We start from the raw sequence: 25,228 nt of genomic DNA, 5'->3' as shown, positions 1-25,228 counted from the left end.
ACTAGATGGATATCCGCTGCGTGCATCTTCAGGGCCCTCGGTAATTCTAATCCAAAAGAGAAATTTCACTAGTAGTCTTTTCAAAATTAACTCCCCGGAGTCGAAACTGGACCGGGTCGATTTCCAGCCGTTTCATGAGACGCGTTCTCATGATGATGATGATGATGATGATGATGATGATGATGATGATGATGATGATGATGATGATGACGATGATGATGGCGGTTAATGATTATTCCACAATGTGGCTCTTACATCATCATATGCTATAATAGCTACAACTAAGTCTTTTTAATTTGCAATATTTACAACATTTAACTACTTACAGTACTACAAAATATACAGCACTAACATTACAAAAAGAAGTTACACTAGTTACATTTCTTACGCTTCTTTGTAAAACTAACACTTACAGTACAACTTGGACAGTTCGAAGACTTTAAAAAATAGTTTCAATAACTGCTCAACTTTATAAAGCTAACACTATTAACATTACAACACACACACACACACACACAAAACTACAATTAAGTCACTTAAATGTGAAAAGAAACTATAAGGGCAATGAATAGAAAAAAAAAAAGAAATTGAATTTACGAATCTACATTGAGCGTTCTCGTCAACAGAAGCTGTCAGTCTCTCTTCTGATATGGTTCTTTCGCGTGACGAGTTCTGACGACTGCAAATGCCGCGGTACACATACAAGTACACAATGAGGAAAACCAAACCAGCGAATGCGGCCATCGAACCAATAACTATGCCAATAACGGTTTGACGGTTTAGCGGTGTAGAAGGCGTATATTCATCAAATTCATAACAGAATGCTGCGGTGCAAGTCCCCTGACAACAGAGTTCCCCCTTGTCACCACAATCTTCCTCACTGTTACAGGGAAATCCTTCGCAATCAAAGTTGTCTCTACATTGTTTGCCACAGCAACTCTGGTTACTGGAACACTGAGAGTCATTCACACATCGATTACCGATACAACTGATCTCCGCTGTGATCTCGTTGGCGCATTGATTGCCACAGCAACTCTGGCCACTGGAACACTGGGAGTCATGTTCACATCGTTGACCGAGACAACTTCTCCCCTTCGCGCATTGATTGCCACAGCAACTCTCGCCAGTGGAACACTGATGGTCATTCTCACATCGTTGACCGAGACAACTTGTCTCGTTCATGCATTGATTGCTACAGCAAATCTGGCCGCTGGAACACTGAAAGTCATACCAACATGGTAGACCGAGACAACTTGTCCCGTTCGCGCATCGATTACTACAGCAACTCTGGTTACTGGAACACTGAGAGTCATAGAAACATCGTTGGCCGATACAACTCGTCCCGTTCATGCATTGATTGCTACAGCAACTCTGGTTCCGGCACACTGGAAGTCATACTCACATCGACCCGGACAAATTGACCTGTTCGCGCATTTCCAGCTACAGCAAATAGCGCCTTTGACACAGTCGGAATCGTCTCGACACCGCAAATGGAGGCAGTTCGGTCGAAAACGCAACCATACGTACCACAACAGATCTTACCATCGCCACAAGATTCATGATATCTACATCCGTCGCTAATAGAAATTAGCAATTGCAAGGACAAAGCAACAAGAAAGATCATTGCCATAAATTTAACGGAACACATTGAGGAACCAAATTCAGTTATCGCAGCCACTGAGTACTGAAAACACTGAATCGCGTGTAGTAATTTTCATCTCGCGATATTGTAACACAGGGATCCCAAGGTCACGTTTCGAGGAAGCGAAGAATTTATCATGTATTCATTCATAAAAGCGTCACGGTTGTGATAGTCGGAACGTGACCATAATTCAGCGGATGCGGTGTGCGGTGCTGGGGTACTCGAGAAACCGTCGATAATTTGAGCGTTTTATAAGATATTAGGGGTGGTGAATGGCCCTTCAAAAAATGTGTCTCGCACAATTTTAGCCAAATTTCAGGGGTCTCGTCGTCTCGAAGTTTTCTTTGACGCCTTCTCGCGGAGTTTCGATTTCTTTTGTAAGGCCAAAAAGGTCTCAGGCTCGCAGAAAAGATATCAGTCTCGCCGTCTCGCAAAGTCTTGCATTTACCATTCGACACCACTGAGTTAATTTTGAAATCAGGAAGTAGGCCCTCCAATCAAAACTTAAATCTTGCCTTTTGCAACGCAATACCAACCAGCAGTACCAAACACAGTCCGAACTTGAAGCAAATACCCATGAAAAATTGGCATTTTATAGACAACCATTGCACAAGAAAATATTGAAAGAACCTTCCATTATATTTTTCCAAAGGTAGTAGGTCTTTCAAAGACTATACTCGTGAGATTGAAACTATGAAAATGGCTAATACACGTGCGTGAGAGTCGTACATGCCTGTCTTTTTATTTTTTATCACTGACGTGCTGAAGTAAAGAAAATTCAGTTTATGACGTAATAATTTTCGCTGTAAGAATAGGAAAGTTAATAGATAACTAAAATTAGTAGTTAACTGACAATTGGCCAAAAAATAGCAGTTAGCTGACAATTGGCCTAAAAGTTAGTAGTTAGCTGACAATTGGGTACCCCCATTAGCACCCTCTTAAATGGGAAATAAAATATCGTTAATGCAAAACGCTGTTAATATCAACATTTTCAAGTGTATAATGAATAAACAAGCTTAACTCTTGCGAGTCCGTTGTGGTTTCTGGCAACATTTATATTTTTGCCGTTTTGGGCTTAATTTCTGAAAGGCCACGTTCCGACTTGACGCTTTGATAAACGAATAGATAATTAAAACGGAATTCGCCAAATTGGACACAATTATGTACCGAAATTAGTTACATCTATATTGCAAACTTCTGTGTTACTGTTTCAATTTAAGAGAGGATGAAGTAGGCTCTTGTTCAAATATCTTATCAAAAGAAATTATTTTTGACAACACCAAACATCTCGAACACAAATTTCGAAGTTCCACTGAATTCCACTGAATCGCTTAAAAGACGATTTTACAAAATAGATATACCTGAGATTTTACCTAAAGCTCAGTGAACTTTGAAATTCATTTTGCCAGGCTCTGATAAGAAATTGTTGTTACTTACATCTTCAACAGGATTTAAATTATTGTGGTACTCGATTTTTGCCCAACTAAGACTAATATTACTCGATTTCCTGATTGATTCCGTCTTATTTTTCGCTTCCTCGAAACGTGAGCTTGGATGCCTGTGGTTGTAATGATGTGCTTTTTGATACCTTTATGACGTCATATATCATTGCTACGCAGCTCAAAATGCAACAAGTCGAAAGGAAAAAAAGTTGCTCGAAATAGGAAAAGTTGCCAAAATTAATAAAAGTTGCCGAGCAACTTGTGGAAAGTCTTACCCTTTGCTAGCTATGCTGCTAGTAAGGTTCACTTTGAGACGGGTAACAGATCCTACGAAAGAAAAAGTACATACTTAAAAATCAGAATATTGGAAGGAAGGAATTCTTAGGCGAGGCTTGTACAGCGGGAGAATGTTCCTGTCTCACATCTATCAAGTGTGTCTATCAATCGATCTCTTATTCCAGGCTTGATTTAGAGCTTCACGCTTAGATGATCATTGTGGTCGAAAACGTATGGAAATACATTTTTATCCATCATACGACTCTTTTCCTGAACTTTCGCAAATTTTTAATTTCCGAAGAATTTGGCGATCTAAAGAAAGCAAGAACGAGATCTCAAAAGCAGCCAGAGTTCTTGATATTTTTGTAATGAAATTTACGCTTCGAAACTATTAGAATTCGCGTGTGAGCATTTTAACATAAATTATTTCTGCCACAACTTGTTAACTGAAGTCAAGTGTGAAGTGTGGATCATTTATTTGGGTTTAATGTTCTTATGTTCACAGGAAATTACACTAGTCTGGTTGATTTTAGCGGAACGTTCGAATGACAAACGTTTAACGCTTAAACTCTTAATTCGCCGATATGACGAGATCTCAATGTTTGAGCTGGGCTGGTATCGTTTTGCAGCCATTAGCTGAATACATCTCAGAACTGTTCACCCTAGTGTTCAATGCTGAACACGCCTCGTTTTGTAGTAAGTCTATGAACAGGTTCCCGCGTAGCATATAGGACACGCGGACTTTTTGTGCCCTTTACATCACAAGGGAACCTGTTCACATGCTACAGCTAGCCTTATAAGTCCTGTAAAGTTAACGACGCAAAGTAAAGAGAACTCGATCGGTTCGTTAACGATTTACAAACAGGAACTTAAAACTGGGGTAGTGGTTTTCGATAATGTAAATGGCTCAAGGCTATACTTTAAGTGTATCGATGTAACAAAGACGTTTTGGTCAACAAGAATGTGAAACATGTGGCGTTAAAAGAGATATTATTGTTATCAGTACACCAAGCGACAAACTCTATAATGCCATGCAGAAACACATGTGCCATGTCAATATTGGCTACCGTAAGAGTCGTTTGCTCCGCTTTGAGAAAGCGTCAACAAATTACCAAACTGTGTTATTCCTAAACCTGATTATGTCGACGCCAGCCGTTAATTTAGCACTGAAAATATTTCCAACCGATGCTGCAGTGGAACTTAAATTGTTCGCTGAAAAGCATAGCTGGGGCTACGCAAAAATACGCAGCATGCGCTACAAAAGAAAAGAAGCAGATAATGACAAGAGTGAAGCAGAGAAGCACTTTGCATCTTTCAAAGAGAAATGCGAGGAGCTCCTGTCAGACAAATCTTGCCAAGATATCGAGTCAATGCTTGAGTGTGCCAGTCGGCACGCGGCGAACACAAGGAAAAGCGAACATTGCTGGCGTCGAGGCAGTCGAAAAGACTACGAGAACGATGCTAGTATCGACAAAAGAGAAGTGGAAGAGCATTACCAGAACATCGTCAGGGAAGGAGAAATATCCGAAACTCTAGCAAAGAGCGTAAAAGAGATGGGCTGGAGAGCTGCTTGGTTTGCTGCAAACACAATCTTTGGTCACCTGGAAGATGCCGAGCGCCAGAAGCAAAACTTAGACTCGCATTTCGACAAAATACACGGAAAAGTTAATGTAGCGGAAATTCTGCCACAGAGGCCAAGAGCAGTTAGTGAAGAAAATGAAGCCATCTGGCGATATGGAGGCATTGGAAATACTTCCAGTTGATGTTGCAAAGGAGCTGAAAGGGTACGCTGAAAAGGCAGCCTCGCACTGTGCGAAAATGCGCTTCGGCAACCGTGGGGAGGCGGATGCTGATCGGATTGAATCGAAGAACCGCTACGACTCTTTCAAAGAGAAATGCAAGGGGTTGCTGTCGGACAAATCATGTGAAGATATAAGATCAATGCTTTGGCACGCAGCTTGGCATGCAGCAAACACCATGAAGAGCAAACGCAGTTGGCAATATTCCCTGCGTAAACGGTTTAAATCCGACGCTGCTAGCGACAAAAGGATCATGCAAGAAAAGCACCAGGACGTCGTAACCGAAGGAGAGATATCTGAAGCTTTGGCGACAAATGTAAAGGAGATGGGCTGGTATGCAGCATGGTATTCTGCAAACACCATCGTTGGACGCCGTGACGACGCAAGGCGCGATAAAGCAAACTTAGACTCGTATTTCGACAAAATACACGGAGACGTCAATCTGGTTGCTATGAATTTCATCATGGACGAGGCCAAAATCCTGTCGCAGAAGCCAAAAGTAGTTTCTGAAAAAGACCTGGTAAACAGAGGTGATGTAGAGCAAACCATGTCGTTTAGTTTCTCGATGACTGAGGGAAGAACGCATTCTACTTCACATACCATAGGTTTCAGTTATGGCATCAACACGAGTTTTAGCGCAGGATTCCCCGGATTTGGCGAGTGTAACTTCCAGATATCTTTTAGTTTCTCGCACAGCCACACTTTCGAGGAGTCTACCAGTACTGGTACCACCACCTCGTTTGAATTCCCACTGGAAGTTCCTGCGCATTCCATTTATGTTGCCAAAGCGATGGTGTATGAAGCTGAAATGGATATCCCTTATGAGCTAGTACTCGACTTTGGTGGCACACACAGGACAGTGAGAGGGCATTGGAAAGGAGTTGCTTGCAGCAAGGCAACGTATGAAGTCGCAAAGAAGGAGGATCTTTTACCACGCGAGCAAGCAGAAGAGAAGAATGATAAACCATATATCTATTGTTATTTTTTGTAACAATACTTCAAAGAGCTGAGTCGTGACTTCTTGCACAACCAATCTTTGGCAAAGTCTACCAAAATTTCCAGTATTGATAAGATACCAATTTCCACTGGGGCGTGAACACCATTTCTGTGCCCAAGGGGATGGTGCTCAAAGCTCAAATGGATGGACATTTCAAGCTAAGTAGTGTTCAAACGATTTTGATAGCACATATAGATAAGCTAGAGGGCACTGGGACATGAATTGACAAGTAGGTGCCTGTAACAACGTCGATAAGAAAGAGGATCTTTCAAGTAAATTTTAACTTCGCAAACCGGCAGCTGGAGGAAATAACGTAACATAATTTTATCAGTTTGTACCGATATTTAAAGGGGCTGTGTCAAGGCTGAGTTAGGTTTATTATGTTTTGCCAAATACTCGCTATGAAAAGCTATGAAACTTAATGCTTACAAAGAAATTATTTCTATGGATCTAAATTAATAAAACCATAGCTTCATTGCAACCAAATTTGTCTCCTGGGCGTTACAATTTAAAGTTACAAGGACGTTAAATAAGATTAACATTGAAAAATCTTCAGCCCAACAGTATTTCAAAAACCCATATCGCAATCGGTTTCAACCTTATTCACTTTTGTATTTGCTGTGTCATTGAAAGGTTCCTTTACTGTTTTAAGCGTTTATTTTTATATTTTAACGAATTTGGTCGCCGTTTCTTATGGCCTAAATTAGGCTAAAATCCGTGACACAGTCCCTTTAACTTAATTAGCTCAGTGCTTGATTGACTGCATGTACTACTGTAAATAACATTTACATTTTACGGAAAACTATATGTATCTTAATATGAAGAGATGTCTTGCGAAATTTTTACTTTGCTATGGGTCTTTATTATAGACCCACGCCTTGCACTTATATCTCAAAAGATTTTCCCGCGAGAAGTGAAAAAAAGGCAAATAAAAACAAAAGAAACGTAGGAGAAGTTCAGAAAAAACGTGCGGGAACAAATAGGGTTGCCGTTTCTCAGGTGGATCTGCAAGCATAGTTAGTAGCTTTCAGAACCAGTCCCCCCTGCTAACTTTGCTCCAAGCAAGATTCACTTTGAGACGAGTTCATAGGTTCTGTTTATTGTCGTAAAAGAAACAATACATTTTATAATACAAAAGACGATCTACAGAGTTGCCTAGTGCAGTCTCAACTAACAAATGAATCGCTTAATAGAACGAAAAAAGAAGTAAACCTCGACGAAAGCATTATTATTTACAATATTTATATGTTGTTTTTGTACAATAACCCCCATTTAATGGGGTTTTTATTTTTTTTATATACATGTAATATGACTCTTTTTTAGGTAATTTAATATTTCTTTCTTTTTTCGCTTGTTAAGATCCGAGAACAACCATCATTTCAAGCAGAACTTCAATACTTTCACGTCTTCAGTAGGGATCATAAAGCATCTTGTCATATTATATAAATCAGGGTAGAATTAAATAAGACAAAGACAAATTGAAATGTTTTTCTTAAATAGGTTCAGGCTTTATAAGCCTCATCGAAAGTTTATCACTTATTACATTAAACTGCTGCATTTAGACCACTTATCCAAAGTTTTACAAGTCATTTTACTCTCCGGAACTGAAACTACGGTCGATTTCCTGCCGTTTTATGAACTGCGTTCTCCAAAAACTACTGGAAATCAAACCAATGTGGGGAACTGAAAGTTAAAAAAATTTCATTGTCATCTAGCGATTACAGTTTGTATAACATCTTGTTTATATGCATCCCAGTTGATTCTTTCTTGAAGATTCCTCTGAAGCGTCTCTCTGGAAGGGTAAGACCGTACCTGAAATAATAAGACACATGAGGTGAAATTTTATAGCTAGTGCTATTCAAATCCTTGGAGACATTTTTAAATTTCGCTTGCCTAACTCTGTGTTTGATTCATAAACTCCGGAAATTCACTTTGACCAACTGAATCAGAGAAAACATGGCGTATCGCCAACCAATCAGAAGCAAAACTATAAGCACACGTGACTTGTCTTACGCGCTTTTTCCCGCGCTTGGCGCCGGTTTATTGGTGGGCAGTCTCTCGGGCCTGGCTCGTTCCTAGGCGTCGCTCCTCTGTCGTACGTGGTGCGCTTTAACGTCATAGAATGAATAGTGCATGATTCGCTTGGCGTTGTGGGACTGATGCGAACGGGAAGAGGGACGCGCTCCGTGGCTTGCTCCCTAACCATCTACTTCCGCGCACCCTGTTTTCCCGACTTATCGCCTTTACCAACTGGCGCTTGGGTACAAGGCGGCTCTCGGTTACAATTTTCGCGCCATTTTACTTTGTTGCATAAAAACCGGGTCCCCGTGCGTTCACCGTTTCTTTGGTAGATTATAATATATAAAAACTGATTCGGTTGTTTATCTACGACTCAGTTGGCGTTCTTCACTACTTTCAGAAATGGTAAAGTAATACTCACGTTATGTCTGATCCACTTTTTGGTTAATTCACTTGCTTGAGTTATAAAGAATTTTTTGGAAATCATCACACATTCGGCTCCTCGACTGACCTGTAAGAGAAAAAAAATATTACTGTTGACCAAACTGGTTATATTCACTTCTATATCTTCTACAGGTATATTACGAATTTTACAAATTATGACTGACCAGTCCTCAGTTGGCTTTATTTCAATTAGTAGAGCACTGCATTGGTTTCGAAGAGGTTATGGCATTGAATCCCATTCAAGCCTGTGTTTTCGACAAACCATCTGACCCAGACATAGAATCACTGACCGAGATGTATTTTTTGTCCAGGACAAAGTCAAAAACTCTAATATAGGCAAGACAACAGCGACCAACCAGGGAGGAGCAATGTATCTTTTGTAGACCTGGAACTTAGCCGAACGAAGTTAATATATCTGGACGCACTTATCTTAGTCTTGATCAACAAAACTTTTGTTACTTTTCAAATCGTAGAAAAAAATGCGCGGGCTCGATGCATGGCGTGTGACCGTATATCAACGAGAACGTCGTTAGCCAATCAGATTGCTCCAATCACTTCATTTGGATGGCGCGCAGAACAGCAAAATAACAAACTCAGTTCAAGATTTATTTATCTAAAATTGTGTGAACAACTCACCAAGCTAACGCTGGCTTGCTGAAGAAGTTGGAAATCTTCATCGAAATTTAGAAGCGTAGATAAACCCTGGAAAACAGAGCAAAAGCAAAACAGTTATCTCAAGACAGGCGAAACTGTATGAGCCAGGCCAGGTAGTTAGCGGGTTGGAATGGCGGGATCACGTTTTCGCTACCGCAGTCGGTAGGAGGGAAGTATGACGTCCCTCCAATCTAATTTTTCAGTTAGGTCACCATGCAATCAGCCCCGAATAGAACGCTGCTTCAATGCTTCACCCCGCATGAGCTACCTGATTTAACACTCAATAACTGGGCCTGAGGGAAACAGATTATAATTTTGTTACCAGAGAATCTTATTTGAAATTCGAGGGAAACAACACTGACTAACTGGGACCTGTCATTAAGTAATTTTTTATAACAGAACGAAGAATTTAGAAGAACGGCTGTCGTCGGTCAACATTCATGGGTCAACAGTGCACTGTTAACCTCTGACGTCATAGATTTTGCAGTGTTGCCCGCGCAGAGTCTATTGGCGGGAAACCGTTTTACAGTCAACTCTCGCCTTGCGGAAACCCCGCTATTGCGGACACTCGCTATTACGGACAAAATCCTGATCCCCGGGGAATAAGGTTTGACTTGAAATGACTCCCGCTATTACGGACTCTCACTATAACGGACACTAAACGACGCCCCGAGCGTGTCCGCTATAACGAGAGTTGACTGTATTGCAAGATGTCATATGAACTCGAAGTAGCCAATTAGGGCGTACTGCTGGAGAAACATTCCAGTTATATAACAAATGATGATACTCACAAAAACACTTCTCGGGTGAAGAAGGCCCAACTGTACAAACGCTGTTTGTTTCCTTGGCTGATGATGGAAGGTTGACGGTACTTCAGTGACAGGAAACTACTCAAACAAAACAACAACAAAAAATTAACTGGGGAAATAAACTTGCGACCGATGCCATGCGCGGGAAAATAAAAGTGGAAAAACTTGTAACCGGTAACCAGAAACTGGAAGTCTGCTGTCTTAACAGATTGAAACGGTCTCTTACCACGGGTGGAAGAGATTTTGTTCGCCTTTCCATTGAACGGGAACTTGAGAAAGCTGCTGATAATAAAAAAATAATAAAAAATAATGTGATCAGTTGTTTATGAAATGACTTGGCTTTATCTCGAAACTAACGTTCATAACACTGAAAGACTGTTTTTGCGAAGCTGCATACAACTATGGCAACCATTAGACCGTATAGATCGGGTAAAGAAAAGCTGCAAAATTTTTTTATCGAAGAAGCTACTTTAAATGGAAACAAAACCAATAAATGATCGCTGAGCATAAATCAATTAGGAGGTGAAAGAAAAAAAGCTAAAAGATCTGAATAAAGTGTATGTCACAAAGAAGAGGGTCTCCGGAAGGATTCTTGTTCCACATTCATAAATTCAATCGTTCTTTAAAATTTTCACGAGTTAGTGGTGAAGATAACCCTTGCTCCCTTAAAATAATTCAAAATTATCCCTTTTCCTACCAAATAAATGAGCATTTCCTTGTTCCCAAAAACCCCTGGGAGGCCCTCAATGAAACTAAACTGGACACAATAAATGGACGAACAATGTAACCTGGAATATATCAGGATGCAACTTTAACGCTTGAAAAGCATTAAAATCCAAAACTAAAAATCCACTTATTTTTTTTTTACTAATTGCCATACATTTGTTAAATATAAGTTCTGAGAATTAATTGGCACATCTCGACGTTATTTTACCTATTTATCCAATTGGTTATTCTCATTACAATCCGTCTTAACAACATACTATTTTGGTGAGGAGAATTTGTATTCTGATCAGTACTGGGTTCACACACCTGTTGTGTTTCTTCTTGTCGGCAAACGTTCTATTTTTGAAGCAGAATAACTAGAATTTCTGTGACGTTCCTCAGTCAGGTTTGCCAGTTTATCGGCGGTCGTTAATTCTTCTCTGTTTTGAACTTTTCCAGATAATCTTGGCTTGGTTATTTCAAGTTTTAGAAGAACCTGACAAACCCCCTACAAAAAATACGTGGAATTAGTTTTTCTTTTTTTTTTCATTAAGGTTATTTCATCGTCTGATATATTCTTCTCCTTCTTTGTGGGAGTGGGTAGGGAAGAGGGCATGAGCCGTCTAACCTTGTTGCCAGGGTATCTTCTCTCTCCCCCACCCCCCAGAGCGAATGGGGGTGGCAAGAGAGAGACCCTGGGAACGAGGTTGTGAGCCATCCATTATTACTATTCATTTCCGTCGATCTTGAGCCGCTCTTTTCATATTGCATGCAAGTCGTTTTGATCTTACTCAGGTCGTTCTTGATGTTTCCCCGCCATGTATCCTTATTTATATATCTGCAATGTCCATCTGCTGCCCTGAATTTATAAAGTGCCAGCTTGGAAAGTGGATCGGCGGTTTGATCCATGCGCGCTTCTTTGGCTTTGTATTAGGACCCATCAGCCCATCAGGCGGGAGCGTATCCCGGTTTTCAGTTTTAATTTTAAAGCATTAAGCGACTAAAAGTATTTCTACTCCCCCTGGATGGGATGCTAGTCCATCACAGGGTTACCCACAGCGGTACGGAAGTTCAACACACTAACCATTACACCCATTAGGCCACCGCCCTTCCACTCCATATTACTTTATTGAATTGAAGACGCAGACAAACATCGAAGTTACGTGATGCGTAGACACTTACCGAGACAATTATGTACAGCCAATCAGATTTGTTACTGTCTTTAACGATTACAGTTCCTCGTCTGTTAATAGGACACAAAAACATTGGTCAGTTGGGGACGGTGAAAAGAACAAAATTGAACAGCATAGATGTTTAAGAAAATGAATCGATGGATGAGGGTAATGTAGAAAAGAATGAATAATCGGAGGTGCGGTCAGGATGGGTGGAGGACCGAACGAGCGAATAAACAAATCAATCAATCAATCAATCAATCAATCAATCAATCAATCAATCAATCAATCAATCAATCACTCACTCACTCACTCACTCAATCAATCAATCAATCAATCAATCAAACAAACAAAGAAACAATCAATTAACTAATCAATCAATCAATCAATCAATCAATCAATTGGTAGTCAGTCATTCAGTCAAGATAGATATTCAGGTACGCCCCCCTAGCCCCCAAGAGGTGGATTAAGAGGTGTTCGAAAGAGTAGGCGAAAGGGACGAATCCATTTCTGTAGTAAGCAGACTGTTTGTGTGGCTAACCTGAAGTAATGAAAGAGACAGTTTTCCGGATTTGCGAGTAACAGATCAACGGGCCAATCGGCGAGAAAGTCCAGACTCCTGACAAAAAAAAGTCAAGTAAGAAAAAAAACATGTCTTAGTTAAGTTTATCCAGAGCTATACCAGAACTGTACTCATGCCCTTTAGTCCTAGTTTTATGGCGGCACGTGATGGCGGCGCGATCAGCTTTAATTTCCGCTCGACGCCTTCTTTTTTATCTCGTCTCACTCGATGGAATAAAGAAAAAGAGGGATTGCTCATAGTTAAAGGCAACTTGTGATGAGCAAGCATCCAGGTTAGAGGGAGGAACCGCAAAGGGACGAGTCCAGCCGTTCAATTGCAGGAACACTGGCTCTAAGTAACCACACATATCACAGTTTAATATAACTTTTTTTTCCCAGAAGATCCCAATCCTTTTGTTATTATTTCATGCCTCTATGAATGAGTGAGATAAGAAATTTTCTCATGGATCACCAAGGGAAAGAAAGCTGTCCCTTACCTGCAAAATTTCAGATGCGCTGGTTCTTCTCCTGTTTTGGTCTGACCCATGAAAATTCTCTGATAATCCTACAACAAACGAAAAGAGCATTCTAAAGGGTGATTTTTTGTTAGAAAGACGTTTTTGCCGTACGTTTTATTATAATTGCGATAGCATTTTACCTCCTTTTCTATCACTAGCAGTTGTATAGGATCGTTGCTGACAACAGAAGCTGTTCTACGGCAGTTATTTAGAATGGCAGTTTCCTGACGAGAGAAAAACAACAGCTTAGTTTTAGACCAAAAAACACTTTTTTACGCAAAACGCTAGAAAATAAATCAGTTGGAGGAATAAGTACCAGTTTCGACAAATCTTTGTTGCAGCAATCAAACAATTTCTGAATTATTTTATCCAATCAAAAACTAGCGCGAGCGCTCACGAGTACTCCGAACGCCGTCGAGCGTATAAATACGTCGTGTTGCTTAGCAACTTCTGCGACGAAAACCGCGGGCTCAGTCACTTCTTGGAGAAGTTGTCGCCATTAACGACCATTAACTTGCACTTGTCCCCCGACTGAAATCAAATAACAGTCACGAATTAACTTTTACGTGACTACCTAAAAGCAGCCTAACGCAACACGATAGACTAGTGAGTCTAGTGATGTCCCGTGGCAAACAAAGTTTTCTAACATTACAAACCACTCTGGCTCAAAATCTTATAAAGTGATTTTATTGGAGCCATGCTATAATTCCTAATATGTGCCTTAAATGCAAGAAACAAATTAACGCCACTGGCACGAAAAGAGCTGTCATCATTTAGCAAAGCGTCTTGTATTCTTACCCCAAAACTTGAGCCTCTCTTGAGCGTGGCCAGTGAGGTGAAAGGAGAATCCTTGGTTGGGTCATTTTCTGAGAGTACTGTTACTAAAATGTTAACAAAAAGAATATGTTAGATTAGGCCCTTTGCATGGCCCTGTCACGTGACCTTGACAGTCATGAAAAACAGTAGGAAAAGTGCTACCGGTCGTGGCCCGAAATGAAACTAAACCTGACTCGTCCCCAGTCGTCTTCATATAGCACGCGGCAAAGGGAGAATCACGCGCGCGAGGTGGGGGAGCAGGGGATGATGGGAAGGAAGAAGGGGAGAAGACGACTGGGAAATCCTGTTTCGCCCTCTCCCTACCCATCTCCCCTTGCGCTCCCTTTCTCGGTACCCGTCTCTCCCTCCGCTGTATCTTTGCCGCGTGCTGTATGAAGACGACTGGGGACGAGTCAGGAACTAAACTGAAGATGTTAAGATTGCCTTTTTGTGATTATAAAATGTAGACTTTGGAACTTTGAATGGCGATTTCAATTTTTTAAAGTTTGTAAAGCAAAACGTTTTTGGATAGCAAGGTTTGCCATCCATCCAGCATACGTACAAATCCTTTTCTTTTTTCTTTAAGAAAAGTCGAGCTGCCCTGTATATGCTTCAATGAGGCGTGTAGTGAAAGCGCGCCAAATCACGAACATCAAGACAGTTTGAATTCGTGCGACTGATCGCAGCGACAAAATGAGCGAAAGCAGCGTTGTCGCAGCGTGTGCGCACTTCTGCGACAAGTCGCTGCGACAAAATATTAATTAACCAATGAGAGAGCGTCACGTTTTTTGCCATACATTGAATTGGAAAACTAGTTTACATTCCTACTCTTCCAAATTCGCTGCGTGGGCACCAAACAAGTGCCTTGTCACAGCCCTTTGTTTTGAAGCACTACACACGGAGCGACTTGTCGCAGTGACCTGTCGCTGCGACTTGTCGCCTAATGTGTCCCGTCCTTAATTACATGTGGTTGTCCGGCGTGGTTCGAAAACGTTTGTTGACTAATTTGCAGCACCCGTATCACCCTCAGTTATTTGTATAAAAGTAAGAAAACTCCTTGAACCCACAGGCTTAGAAATAAAGGTAGCTACCTGGCTACCGCTGAAAATAACTAAATGTTATTATCCAAGGGAGCTATCAACTATGTGTAACCGCCAGTTATCTGTTTTATTTGATATCATTTACTTACCCGTTCCATTTATTATGAAATAAAAGTTATCTGCTACGTGATCTTGTTTTATAATAATCTTATTCGGAGGAAGGCTGAAAGCAAAGAAAAAACATATACAGTCGTGAGAAATTGTAGCCAGATAAGACCCAATCAACGGCAGCAAATCTGCATGAATTTGGGCCCTAAAATAGCCGCAACTTTGGACAAGTGTTAGGCAAGTTATATTGAACACGAGTTTCGGCGAGTTTAGGATTCGGGCTTCAAGATTCCATACTCATGGCCAAAATTAGTTGGGGACTTTTCATAATCAAGATCCATTCTTTCGATCCCTTATTTATTAGTTGATTAAGGAAAAAACACAATACCTTTGTAGCCAGGCGACTTTGCACACGTCTTGTTGCATGTGAAGGGGGAGCTCAGAAAATGACTCTAAGGTTTGAAGAGCGTATAACACCTGAATGACATACAAATAAAATAAAATAACAAGCATAGTTTTATGGGAAAAAAGAAGCACAACGATTTGACAAATTTTAAAATTCCCGTGCACGGTTGTTAAAAAGGTAAGAAACGTTAAAATAAAAAAACTGGCAACCCAAAATTTATTCCCACGGCTCCATTAACTTATTGCATTTTAAGATTAGTTAAATTCTAATTGATGCTCAATTCTGGATTAAAACTAAAACTAATCTTTGAACAAACAGGGATGAACAAAGATGAAATCCTCTTTTAAGTGAACGCAAGTTTGGGATAAGAAGAAAAACAGAAACATTTTACAACCCCAAAGGAAAGTATGCCGCAGTGATAAAATAATATCGTTTGGTTTTCTTTAATTTTAGGGCAAAAATTTATTTTCAAAGCGTAGGCTAGCAATGTCGAGACGCTGTATGGGTAACTGAAAACAAATCGTTGAAATCGTCTGATTTTTTACAACAATATTGTCGCTTTTGCATCGGGAATTTAGTCAGTATCAGATAGCGGGAATTTGTTAGTCTCAGACCGCGATCACCGACTTCGAAATGGTAGGAAATACCCACAAGAGGTTCTTAATGTCGGACAATGCTTGGTTCCGGCTCACGGACTACTGTGAGATTATCTTTATAATCATGTAATGGCTTAATCTCACGGATTGTCGTGCGAATAAATCGATAGTATTATTGTTTGGTCTTATGGAATAGAAATGATGCGAGATTACAGTGATATCCGGATTTCTCATTAAAGGGAAACGAAAAAGGGGTTCGAAAAATTAGGAGCTCGGGAAATCGGAAGTGAAGATGCAGTGTCTGAATAAGTGAAAAAAAAAATCCAATGGAAACGACATTTAGTTCGAGTTTTCAGGAGCTTTAAAAAATCGAGAGTTCAAAAAATCGAGATTCTTCTGTATATTTATGACGCTATGAGTTTTCTTAGTTTTTCTTGCCTTTGAAGGCATCCGGGACTCCCAATCAAAAAATGCTTCATATCGTTTGGCCTACGCGTGTGGCCAGTCAACATGGTCCTTCCTGTTCTGGGCCGCGTAGGCGAATCATGAATCCACGTTTCGAGAAAGAGGTTACAGAAACGTGTCAACTTACAGTTTGAAGTTGGTCGCTTGTCCGTTCCTCTGGTCTTGAGCTTAGAAGCTGTTTGACTTCCTTGCTAATCTTAACCTGTTGATAAAGCCAACGCAAAGCTGATGTACTAGTACCTCTGTAGGTTTTCAAAAACCCCTCGTTGTCTCTTTTTCTTGCGCTACTGGCTTCGTTTATTTCTCCCGCCCCCTTTTTTTCTTTTTCTATAGTAAAGCTATGTTAATGCGTGGCGGCGAAATCACGACGCAGTAGTGCTAGTCATTGAAGGTTACAAACCAAGGTAGTGCTATAGTGTGTGACTAGGACCACGATTCAGTTTTTCCTTAAGCTAAGGGAGGTGTCCCCAGTATTGGAGGTTACAGGGTTACACACCTATTGTTTTGGTGTGACTGGCAGCACAACTCAGTCTCTTCCGTTCCGAGGTTGCGAAGGGAACTGAGGCGAGTTTCAAATGTCAAGAAATCGATAATCTGACACCACCACATGAAAGAACCCGGTGAGATTGGTCATTTGACTATTAAAGTTTGACGTTTTTAGGATGAACAGAGACGAAGTTATGGGTCTTGAAACATGGTTAAAAATCCATACAAACGTCTCTTATTTTGAGACAACGTCCCCCAAAACCATGAAAACTCTTAAATTTTTTATAATTTTTGTGATACTCTTTAAAATGGGCAAACATAGTGATTTTCATCTTAGTTTCTTTCAAATAATGGGTCTTTGGCAGGATTTTACAGCTGTCACAAAACGGATAAAAATTTTAAGAGTTTATATGGTTTTGGGGGACGCTGGCTTACGAGACGTTTGTATTGATTTTAAACCATGTTTCAAGGTCCATAACTTTATTTCTGTTCATCTTGAAAGCATCAAACTTGGTCAAATGACCAATCTCATCGCGATCTTTGCTGTGGTGCTGTCAGATTATCGATTACTTGAAATTTGAAACTCGCCCCAGTTTCCTGCGCAACCTCGGAACGGCCAATGGCAAGTGTGCCTTTCACTGGAGGTTATTGTATAGTGTTCGTGTGCGACCGGGACCATGACTCAGTGTCCCCTTAAAAGTGGTGCCCACTTAGTACCTGAGGCACACGACGTCCTCTTATATGAAAGGAGGATACAAATATTGTTATTTATGTATCACCAATACAGGGCCCATGACGGACTGTTCTCTAACGGAAAGTGTCCCAAACTTCCATAAACTGTATCATTTCAATGTATTTGTTCGTTTACCTCTTTATTTGCCTTGAATTGTTTTGGATCAAAAACCAGTGCCGCACTAGAGAAGCCAGGTTTGTGATGATTATTAGTCAGGTGTCTCTCTCTTGTGGCCATGTATCCTTCCATAATCTCTAGAAACGACTTGCAAATTCCTTCCTGGTGGAAAACAGCTTTGGGATCACTGAGAAAGAGACAGAAAGATCCAGTTATTTATCCATAGCTACAAAGTGTGAAATCCCATTTTAGATTCACTATCCTGACTATATGAAAAACCCTCTTAGACCAGGGCAGTATAACACGCAGACTGAACAAGAGTCTTTTTGGAACTCCAAAATATAGATCCCGAAGGTTTTTTTTACGCCAAATTGATTTTGGCGTACAATGTAGTTTCTACTTGTAATAGTTGCATTTCTCCCGAGAATGGCTTACGCTAGACCGAAATATCATATGGAAATGCTATATTTTTTTCACAGTGGTCTACTTCTTAATTACTTTTCCAGGCTTGAAAGCTCTAAATAGATAAGAACATGCTGATACGAGGTCAGATCACAATCGCGAAGCTCCGGCGTAATCGTAATGTTTCGAACGACTGATTATGACGGGGTTACATATTCAAGGGACAGTGTCTCTCGGTTGTTATATCGTGTTTTTGTAATCATGGCCGCTAACTGTCTATGAACTTGCTTTATTATCTTGAAATTGAAAGACAGAAGCACCAAAATTGACATAAGCAAAAAATATATGACAAAGCATGCTAAAGATTCAAAACTTCACCAGAATGGAACGTTTGATTTTTTGACACCCTGTCACAAAATCCAAATAGACGAACTGTAATCCACTTCCATCCAGGGACGGCGGAGCAATTTTCCAAGTGCGGGGGTTGACTAGTGACTTGAAGTTGGGGGGGGGGGGGGGGGGGCTTAAAAGACCCTTCTCTTAATATGTCTTTATTTCTTCGGAAATTCTGGGGGGGGGGGAGATAAAGCCCCTCCAGCCCCCCCCGGCTCCGCCGTCCCTGCCATCCTTGTAATTCCGTACTTCTACCCCAAAAATAATTGTTCTATTTTGCTCTGTAGAATTTTTTATCCAATCTATTTGCATATTTCGTGGTATTTGGCAATAAAATTTAAAATGAGGAAAGACGACTTTCGATCAGTCGGGTCACCAAGGTCAAGCGAATTCGACGGCGATATAGTGGAAGCAGTTCTTAAGTAGTGCGGCAATATATTAAAAGCACTCTTAATTAGTGATTTTTGTTCCTGACTAAAAAGAGATATTAAACAACTACACAACAAAACCTGTCTTATGCATGTAAAGAGGCAAAAGTCAGTTTGCGGCATATCGCACCTTTTGAGAACACGTCCAATTCGTATAACAACCATGACTATTCTTGCTAATCTTCTGAAGCACTCTAGGGGCTGTGAAAATAAAGTGGACCACAAAAATAAGTAATAATCATCACATGATGAGCATGGATTAAAAACAACGGACTTCCGTTGCATTTTCACCGCTGTTGAAAATGTTCTTACAAGGCATAAAACCACTTACTTAGTCCGGCGCCATGCTCATAACTTGCAATCTAGAAATCTTTTATCTAGAAGTTTTATTAGTTCAGCTTCACTCCCAAACACCACAAGCAATGAAATCAGTTTAGTTTTCAGTTCAGGCGCACCGTCTCTCGAAGGTTCTGAAACGTTTTCGCACTCGGAAAGCCATAGCAGAATCTCAAACCTAATGATTACAGAGCTGTTTTATTCCATAATTTTTTAAATATGAACAGAGGTTCCTTCCATACAATAAAGTTTCAGGCCTATACACTTCTTTGTTTTTAAGATACAGATGACTAAAAACTTGCCAGATGACGGGCCCGAAAAATTTCCGGGGGTTTCGAGAAACGAGCCCCAGGTTCGGCTACATCTCAGCCACGTTTAGCCGGTTAAGAACACAGCTGTTTCCGAGGGTTTTACTAAAAGCAGGCCCGCGGCCCGGCGGCCCACGGCCCGCGGCCCGCGGCCCACGGTCCACTTCACGGCCCGCGGCCCACCTCTCGGGCGGGAGGGGGGATCTGAACGTAAAAATTCTTCCTCGGGGGCCACTTTTAACTTTAACTCGATCGATATGTTTTACCACTTAAAAAGAAGAAGTTTGCATCGGAAAATCTTGTAGTCTTCCAGTTTATGGTGTTCTTACCTCGTATGCTTCAAGTTTACCTTCATAGGTCCTTTTATTTATGAAGAAACAGCGTGATAAATGGATAACAACAACTTTACGATCGGAAAAAACATTGTCGACGGAGCATGCAACGCCTGGAACATTTTTACGGTACCCAGGCCACCCGCGCCCGTGCTTTGCAACATCCTCAAAAAATGCGAAGTAAAGACGATCGGTCCGGCTGCGGGTTGAATTGTACTTTTCTGTTTATTTTAGCGAACCCAAAAACTCCTTTTGCTGGCTAACATGTGTATACACAATTTGTGTATTATTTGGCTACTTCCAAGTTGAAGTTGAAGTTGAATTAATCCATGTCTTACGATCGATATGTTAACAAGTTTATGAAAGCCAGAACGTGGACATTTATAGCATGAAAACTTAAATTCTTGAAAGAAAGGCAAGAGCTCCAGTTAACCTACAGACCCATATAGGTAACAAAATTTAAAATTATTGTAGTTCAAAAGGCTTTATTGCTAAGCTCAAGTAAATGTCACACTAACAGTCCTAACAGCGAGAACTCGATCCTGTAAACACGCGCCTCGTCACCGACAACTGAAATTATAGTTTTTCTTTATTAGCGCATTAGCAAAAATCTGTGGGCCGCGGGCCGCGGGCCGAGAGGTGGGCCGCGGGCCGTGAAGTGGACCGTGGGCCGCGGGCCGCGGGCCGTGGGCCGCCGGGCCGCGGGCCTGCTTTTAGCAAAACCCCTGTTTCCGAAGCTTTAAAACGACTGGTTAAACAGGGTTTTAACCAGCTTCATAAATTTTTTGAGATCCGTCATTAATACCATATGAAAAATATTCCTTTTCATTTGAATAGCAAACTAGTTGACTGAAATAAAATTCCGTTTTGGCTTTACTAACTGAAGTGTACGGAAATCTGGACACCATGTGTTAGTGACATTACAGACGGGCGGAAAAGACCACCACTGCTAAATCAACTAAACCAAGGATCATAGTTTCAGAATCTCAATAACACTGTGATAGCTTAGCATCTAAAACGACCTGCCTGGGGAAGCTATGTTATGAACAAACCAAGAAGAAGAATTTTGAAGAAAACGCGACTTTGTTCAGTTGTATGGCGCCCTGTCACAACACAAGAAGCTAACCGTTGCTCAGTTAATTTGCGTGACATTTAAAGTTGCGTGCAGGCGTGCGCTAATGAAGTGTCGGAACTGAGTAAGTGTAAAATGCAAGAAACAGACACATTTCGAAGACCACCAGAAGGACACCGTGCATAAAATCAACCTGCCTTGCAACATTTTTCTTACATCAAGTGTGTCTAATTTTCGGAGCGATTGCGCGGTTTTTTGGCAACACTTCTCTCGCTTTCGGGAACCACAAATCTGAAATGCACTCATTTGAAACTCAAACACAAAAACTGGTCATTTACAGTCAAGTTTTCGCCCGCTGACGGTGAAGTTTGCAAATGACCGGCTAATCAAGAAGGATAGTTTTTTAGAATATTTACAATAGCTATAAATAAACAGTTATTTCCACAATGGTCGCAATCAATTTCCGTGTATAAACACGATCTGAAGACAGCGCTCACAAGATCCAGCTTTAATATTTTAAGATCCGTGGAAAAAAGGTTTATAAAACAAAACACGTAAAGCCAATTAAATGAGCTTGTTAGTTTGTCATTTTAGCCTTCTGAACAATACTACACTCACCTCGAAATGAATACTTGACGCAGTGGCTCTGTTCAGACTTACTCTCTTCCATCGTTTGATGCATACCCGAAGATTTTCATTTCGAGATCCACACGACTGACTACATTCATCGTTCATCGTCACATTTGCTGGTGCTGTTCTCAGTGTAGCTTCCGCGAGCGGCTCTCTGATCGTAGGAAGACTTTGAAGGCTTTCATGGCGAGCAACGAAAGGACGTGATAAGCGTGATTTCGAGTTTTTTGCACGGTCACGATCGCCTACTGTATGCTCGGCTTCGGTGGCGTTGGAAACGTTCTTTAAAGCATTCGATTCCCACCAGTTTTGATTTTCGCGCTTTACAAACCAATTTGGCTTCTTTTCGAATGCTGGAAGCATTTTCGTCATTGCACGGGCCAGATGAACCCTTAAATAGACCCTCGATACAGGGATGGGAACATTCTATAAGACGAGTGTGTTAAATAAATCACACGTCGCTAAGCAAGCGATTATGAGCTGACATGCCAAGGAAATTCGAGTCGAAAGGTTGTCCCTTTGACCTTCTGATATAATACCTCTTGGAATTCAGTTTTTGATAATAAAACTTGTTTCTTTTTACAGTCCCAATGTGTATTAACGAAAACGTGTACTCTCGATTAAATTTATATGGTGGAGAATTTCTTCAGCAAACACCGGCGCCGAAAATTGATAATTAAATGGTACTTTTACGTGACTTTTGTGGCTGACAATCGCGTGCGCGTTCCACGGTAGGTTGCACCGAAACAATTAACAAAGAAAATATTAATTGATTAACTTTTTGACCGGTTTAAACTGGCTTAAGGCCAAGTGAAAACAGGTCTCAAAAGCTTTGCTTTATGGCGAAATCCGGATGCAAGGTGTCGAAATCATGCAGGGTTACTGGAAGGAGACCCAGAAGGTCTTGGACTCGGGATTAGCTACTCTGCGCATATGTAAATTTTGATTATAGCATATTTTAAATCGGACGGAGGAACAAATTAACCAACGAAAACCAAGAATTTTAGTTCCCAGTTTTGGAATTTTACGGCATTGAGTGTGGCCGGCTGGTCGTGTTGCCTAGGAAATGACGCTGACGAATACCGCAGGCTCAGGTAATTTATCAGTGAGGAAATTTGGTCGAAATTAATTTTGCCACGAAATTCGTGGAACAACTTTACAACAGCAAAAAAACACACTCCTAAACAACCATTTAAAGCAATGGTTACCAACACATCTTCGCCTTTTGACCAAAACCTGTACGCATGAACTCAACCCTTCATTTCACTTGATCTACATTTTTAACCATTTCTTTGAAATTGACTATTCTTCTGTTCCTTGGTTACTTTTAAAGCGATTTTCACTTGACTCGAAAAAAGTTCGCGTTTACTTTGTTTTCGCATAACTGACGCTTAGTGATTGGTTTAAAAAAAAAACTCCCGCCAATGTTTCATCCAATCAGAAGCAAAACCAAAACCAATCGTCAGTGACTCACTCACACACGCTTCCCGAGCTTCGCGCCGGCTACATGTATTTACTTTGGGTTTTGATTGGTTCACAGTTTTACCTGTGTCCTTTGTGATTGGACACAATGATTACTTTGGTTTTGGTTTTACGAATGCTCAATAGGATCGACGGAGGAAATATCTAAAATAATAGAAAAATTTTTTTGAGAGATTTTTATAAACGCTACGCTAGCCTATATTCTAGCCGTCTTCTCTGGTCGCTTACTCTTTTCTCAGAAGTAAGCGACCAGAGAATTTAGCCTGAACTTAAGCTTGCACTACAAAATTAGAGAAAATAAGGGACACTCTTTTTACAAATATGACGGCAATTTACGGCTGCATCAGTAAAACCTCTACGGCGTTATGGAAGCAGCCTGTACGCTCAAACGCATCGAACGCGTTACAAGATAAACTCCACAAGCCTGCACTAACTTACCTGGAATATTTTGATCTCCCTTGCACTCAGAACTCTACTCCGACGCCTGCCTCTCAAGAGCCCAATAGCAGGCGGTACCAGACCCCTCGCAAAAACACTGTTCGAGCGAGCACGTGGCGCTATTGATCCTCGGCGTAACAATGTTGGCTGTTGTTGTTGCATCTGCCCCTCCACGATCGTGTCTGATCGTGATCGAGCCAGTTTCAGAACGGGAGCCTGTATCTGTATTTCATTATTGAATACGCTGGAGCGTCTTGTGACAACAGGCAAGGAAGGAACTTGAATGGTACTAGCGAAACGCACTCTCGGTGGCTGAATTTCTTGGACGCCTGAAAAACTTGCCCGTCGAGAGTTTTTAGGCCGGAATGATTCCGGTGCCGCAGTTGTTGTGATTTCTGGTACACTCAATCGCATGTTAATTCTGTTAGCTTCACTCTGTGTACCATATCCAATGTCAGCTTTGATCATATCTCGACTTCTAAGCTACAACAACAACGCCTTTCCTAAATATAAGGCATTATTTTCGAATGAAATTGTCTTCTGCCAGGTGTGTAGTTTTCACTGAAATACTTAAAAGCGTCGCGAAGTTACTTCGCAAGACCAACTCTTTTTAACAGAGGTGGTAATTAAACAGACGTGTTAACGATCGAGTCGCTTTCAAATATAAGTTAATACCTTTTAATTTTGTTAGCCAATTCCGATGACTATAATCAAGATTGCAAATTAGCAAGTAATCGTTGTGTCAAGACAGCACTTAGCGAGAAACCTGAGAAAAAGTATTGACCGAGCGGAAATGCATGACCTACTTAAGAACGTCAACTTTTGGAAAATAATTATAACATCATTAGCACCCGGCTATGTCACCTTTCACCTACTGAGGCAAAACGCTAAGTTTTCTTTTTTCACGTAATCAGGTTCATGGATTGGTATTATTCAAACTGGCCTGAAATGCTAGTTTACTAGATTCAACAAGTCGATCTTAAGCCGTCCAACCACGATATAGTTGGAGTAGTACCCAGGTTGCCCGAATTCGACTTAATAATCCTCTACCATTAACTTTCATGTAGCCTGGAAGCTAATGCCTTTTCTCGCGCTTTTTTACCGGAGCCGGTAAATACAATAAGCACGACGACTCACGCGCAGTTGGTATGAGAGCGCGAAAGAGAAACTTTTCGTATCCAGCGTATTTTTTTTTTATACAAAAACAAGTTGATCAATAGGCCAATTTCGATAAACATAGCGGCCAGGCGCCTGGATTGTGACTCAATCAGCCTTCGGGTAAGAAAAACTTGATACTTACATTTTACAAATCGACCACATTTTTCAGTGGTCTACAGTACACTCTCTATTTAGTAGAGTCTCAGCTGTGTTCCATTGGATATCCCGGCGTGAATCTGATACAGTAGAACACTACGCTGAAAGAACACGATCGTGCGCTGGCTACTCTTTAAAGGGTTATTCTTGAATTTTGGCTTAAAAGTACATAAAATTGTAGGTTTTGGAATGGAACCCTTTAGAGCCGGTTTCTACTAAAACAATTAGACTACTCGCCCCCGTTTTCTATCAGCGATAGTCAACTCGGCTGCGTCTTGTTGACTCCTC

The 25,228-nt window shown here is 40.9% G+C and overlaps 1 protein-coding gene and 1 pseudogene across 2 annotated transcripts; one reads left to right on the top strand and one right to left on the bottom strand.

The window, feature by feature from the left end:
• The first annotated feature begins 4,391 nt into the window (after nucleotides 1–4,391).
• LOC144654961 (uncharacterized) lies at nucleotides 4,392–6,150 on the top strand (annotated as a pseudogene).
• A 1,084-nt stretch (nucleotides 6,151–7,234) lies between these two features.
• LOC144655264 (cyclic nucleotide-binding domain-containing protein 2-like) lies at nucleotides 7,235–22,413 on the bottom strand. Of its 2 annotated transcripts, none has more exons than XM_078515481.1 (17): nucleotides 21,695–22,413; nucleotides 19,159–19,229; nucleotides 17,824–17,992; nucleotides 16,597–16,671; nucleotides 15,391–15,479; nucleotides 15,044–15,117; nucleotides 13,837–13,919; nucleotides 13,179–13,262; nucleotides 13,018–13,085; nucleotides 12,501–12,578; nucleotides 11,970–12,030; nucleotides 11,115–11,295; nucleotides 10,309–10,361; nucleotides 10,065–10,160; nucleotides 9,256–9,321; nucleotides 8,597–8,686; nucleotides 7,235–7,968 (listed from the first exon to the last, which is right to left on the bottom strand). In XM_078515481.1, the coding sequence occupies exons 1-17, from the start codon at nucleotides 22,076–22,078 to the stop codon at nucleotides 7,864–7,866; spliced, it is 1,827 nt and encodes a 608-aa protein (XP_078371607.1). In that variant the 5' UTR covers nucleotides 22,079–22,413; the 3' UTR covers nucleotides 7,235–7,863. The 2 variants fall into 2 exon arrangements, with proteins under 2 accessions (XP_078371607.1, XP_078371606.1); XM_078515480.1 differs by having other exon boundaries at nucleotides 10,309–10,364; nucleotides 21,695–22,411.
• Between the last annotated feature and the right edge of the window lie 2,815 nt (nucleotides 22,414–25,228).

The sequence above is a fragment of the Oculina patagonica genome, chromosome 5, assembly GCF_052425735.1.
Source record: "Oculina patagonica isolate OP01 chromosome 5, crgOcupat, whole genome shotgun sequence".
NCBI lineage: Eukaryota > Metazoa > Cnidaria > Anthozoa > Scleractinia > Oculinidae > Oculina > Oculina patagonica.
Note: the sequence above shows the minus strand (reverse complement) of the source record. Positions and strands in the feature narration are given on the sequence as shown.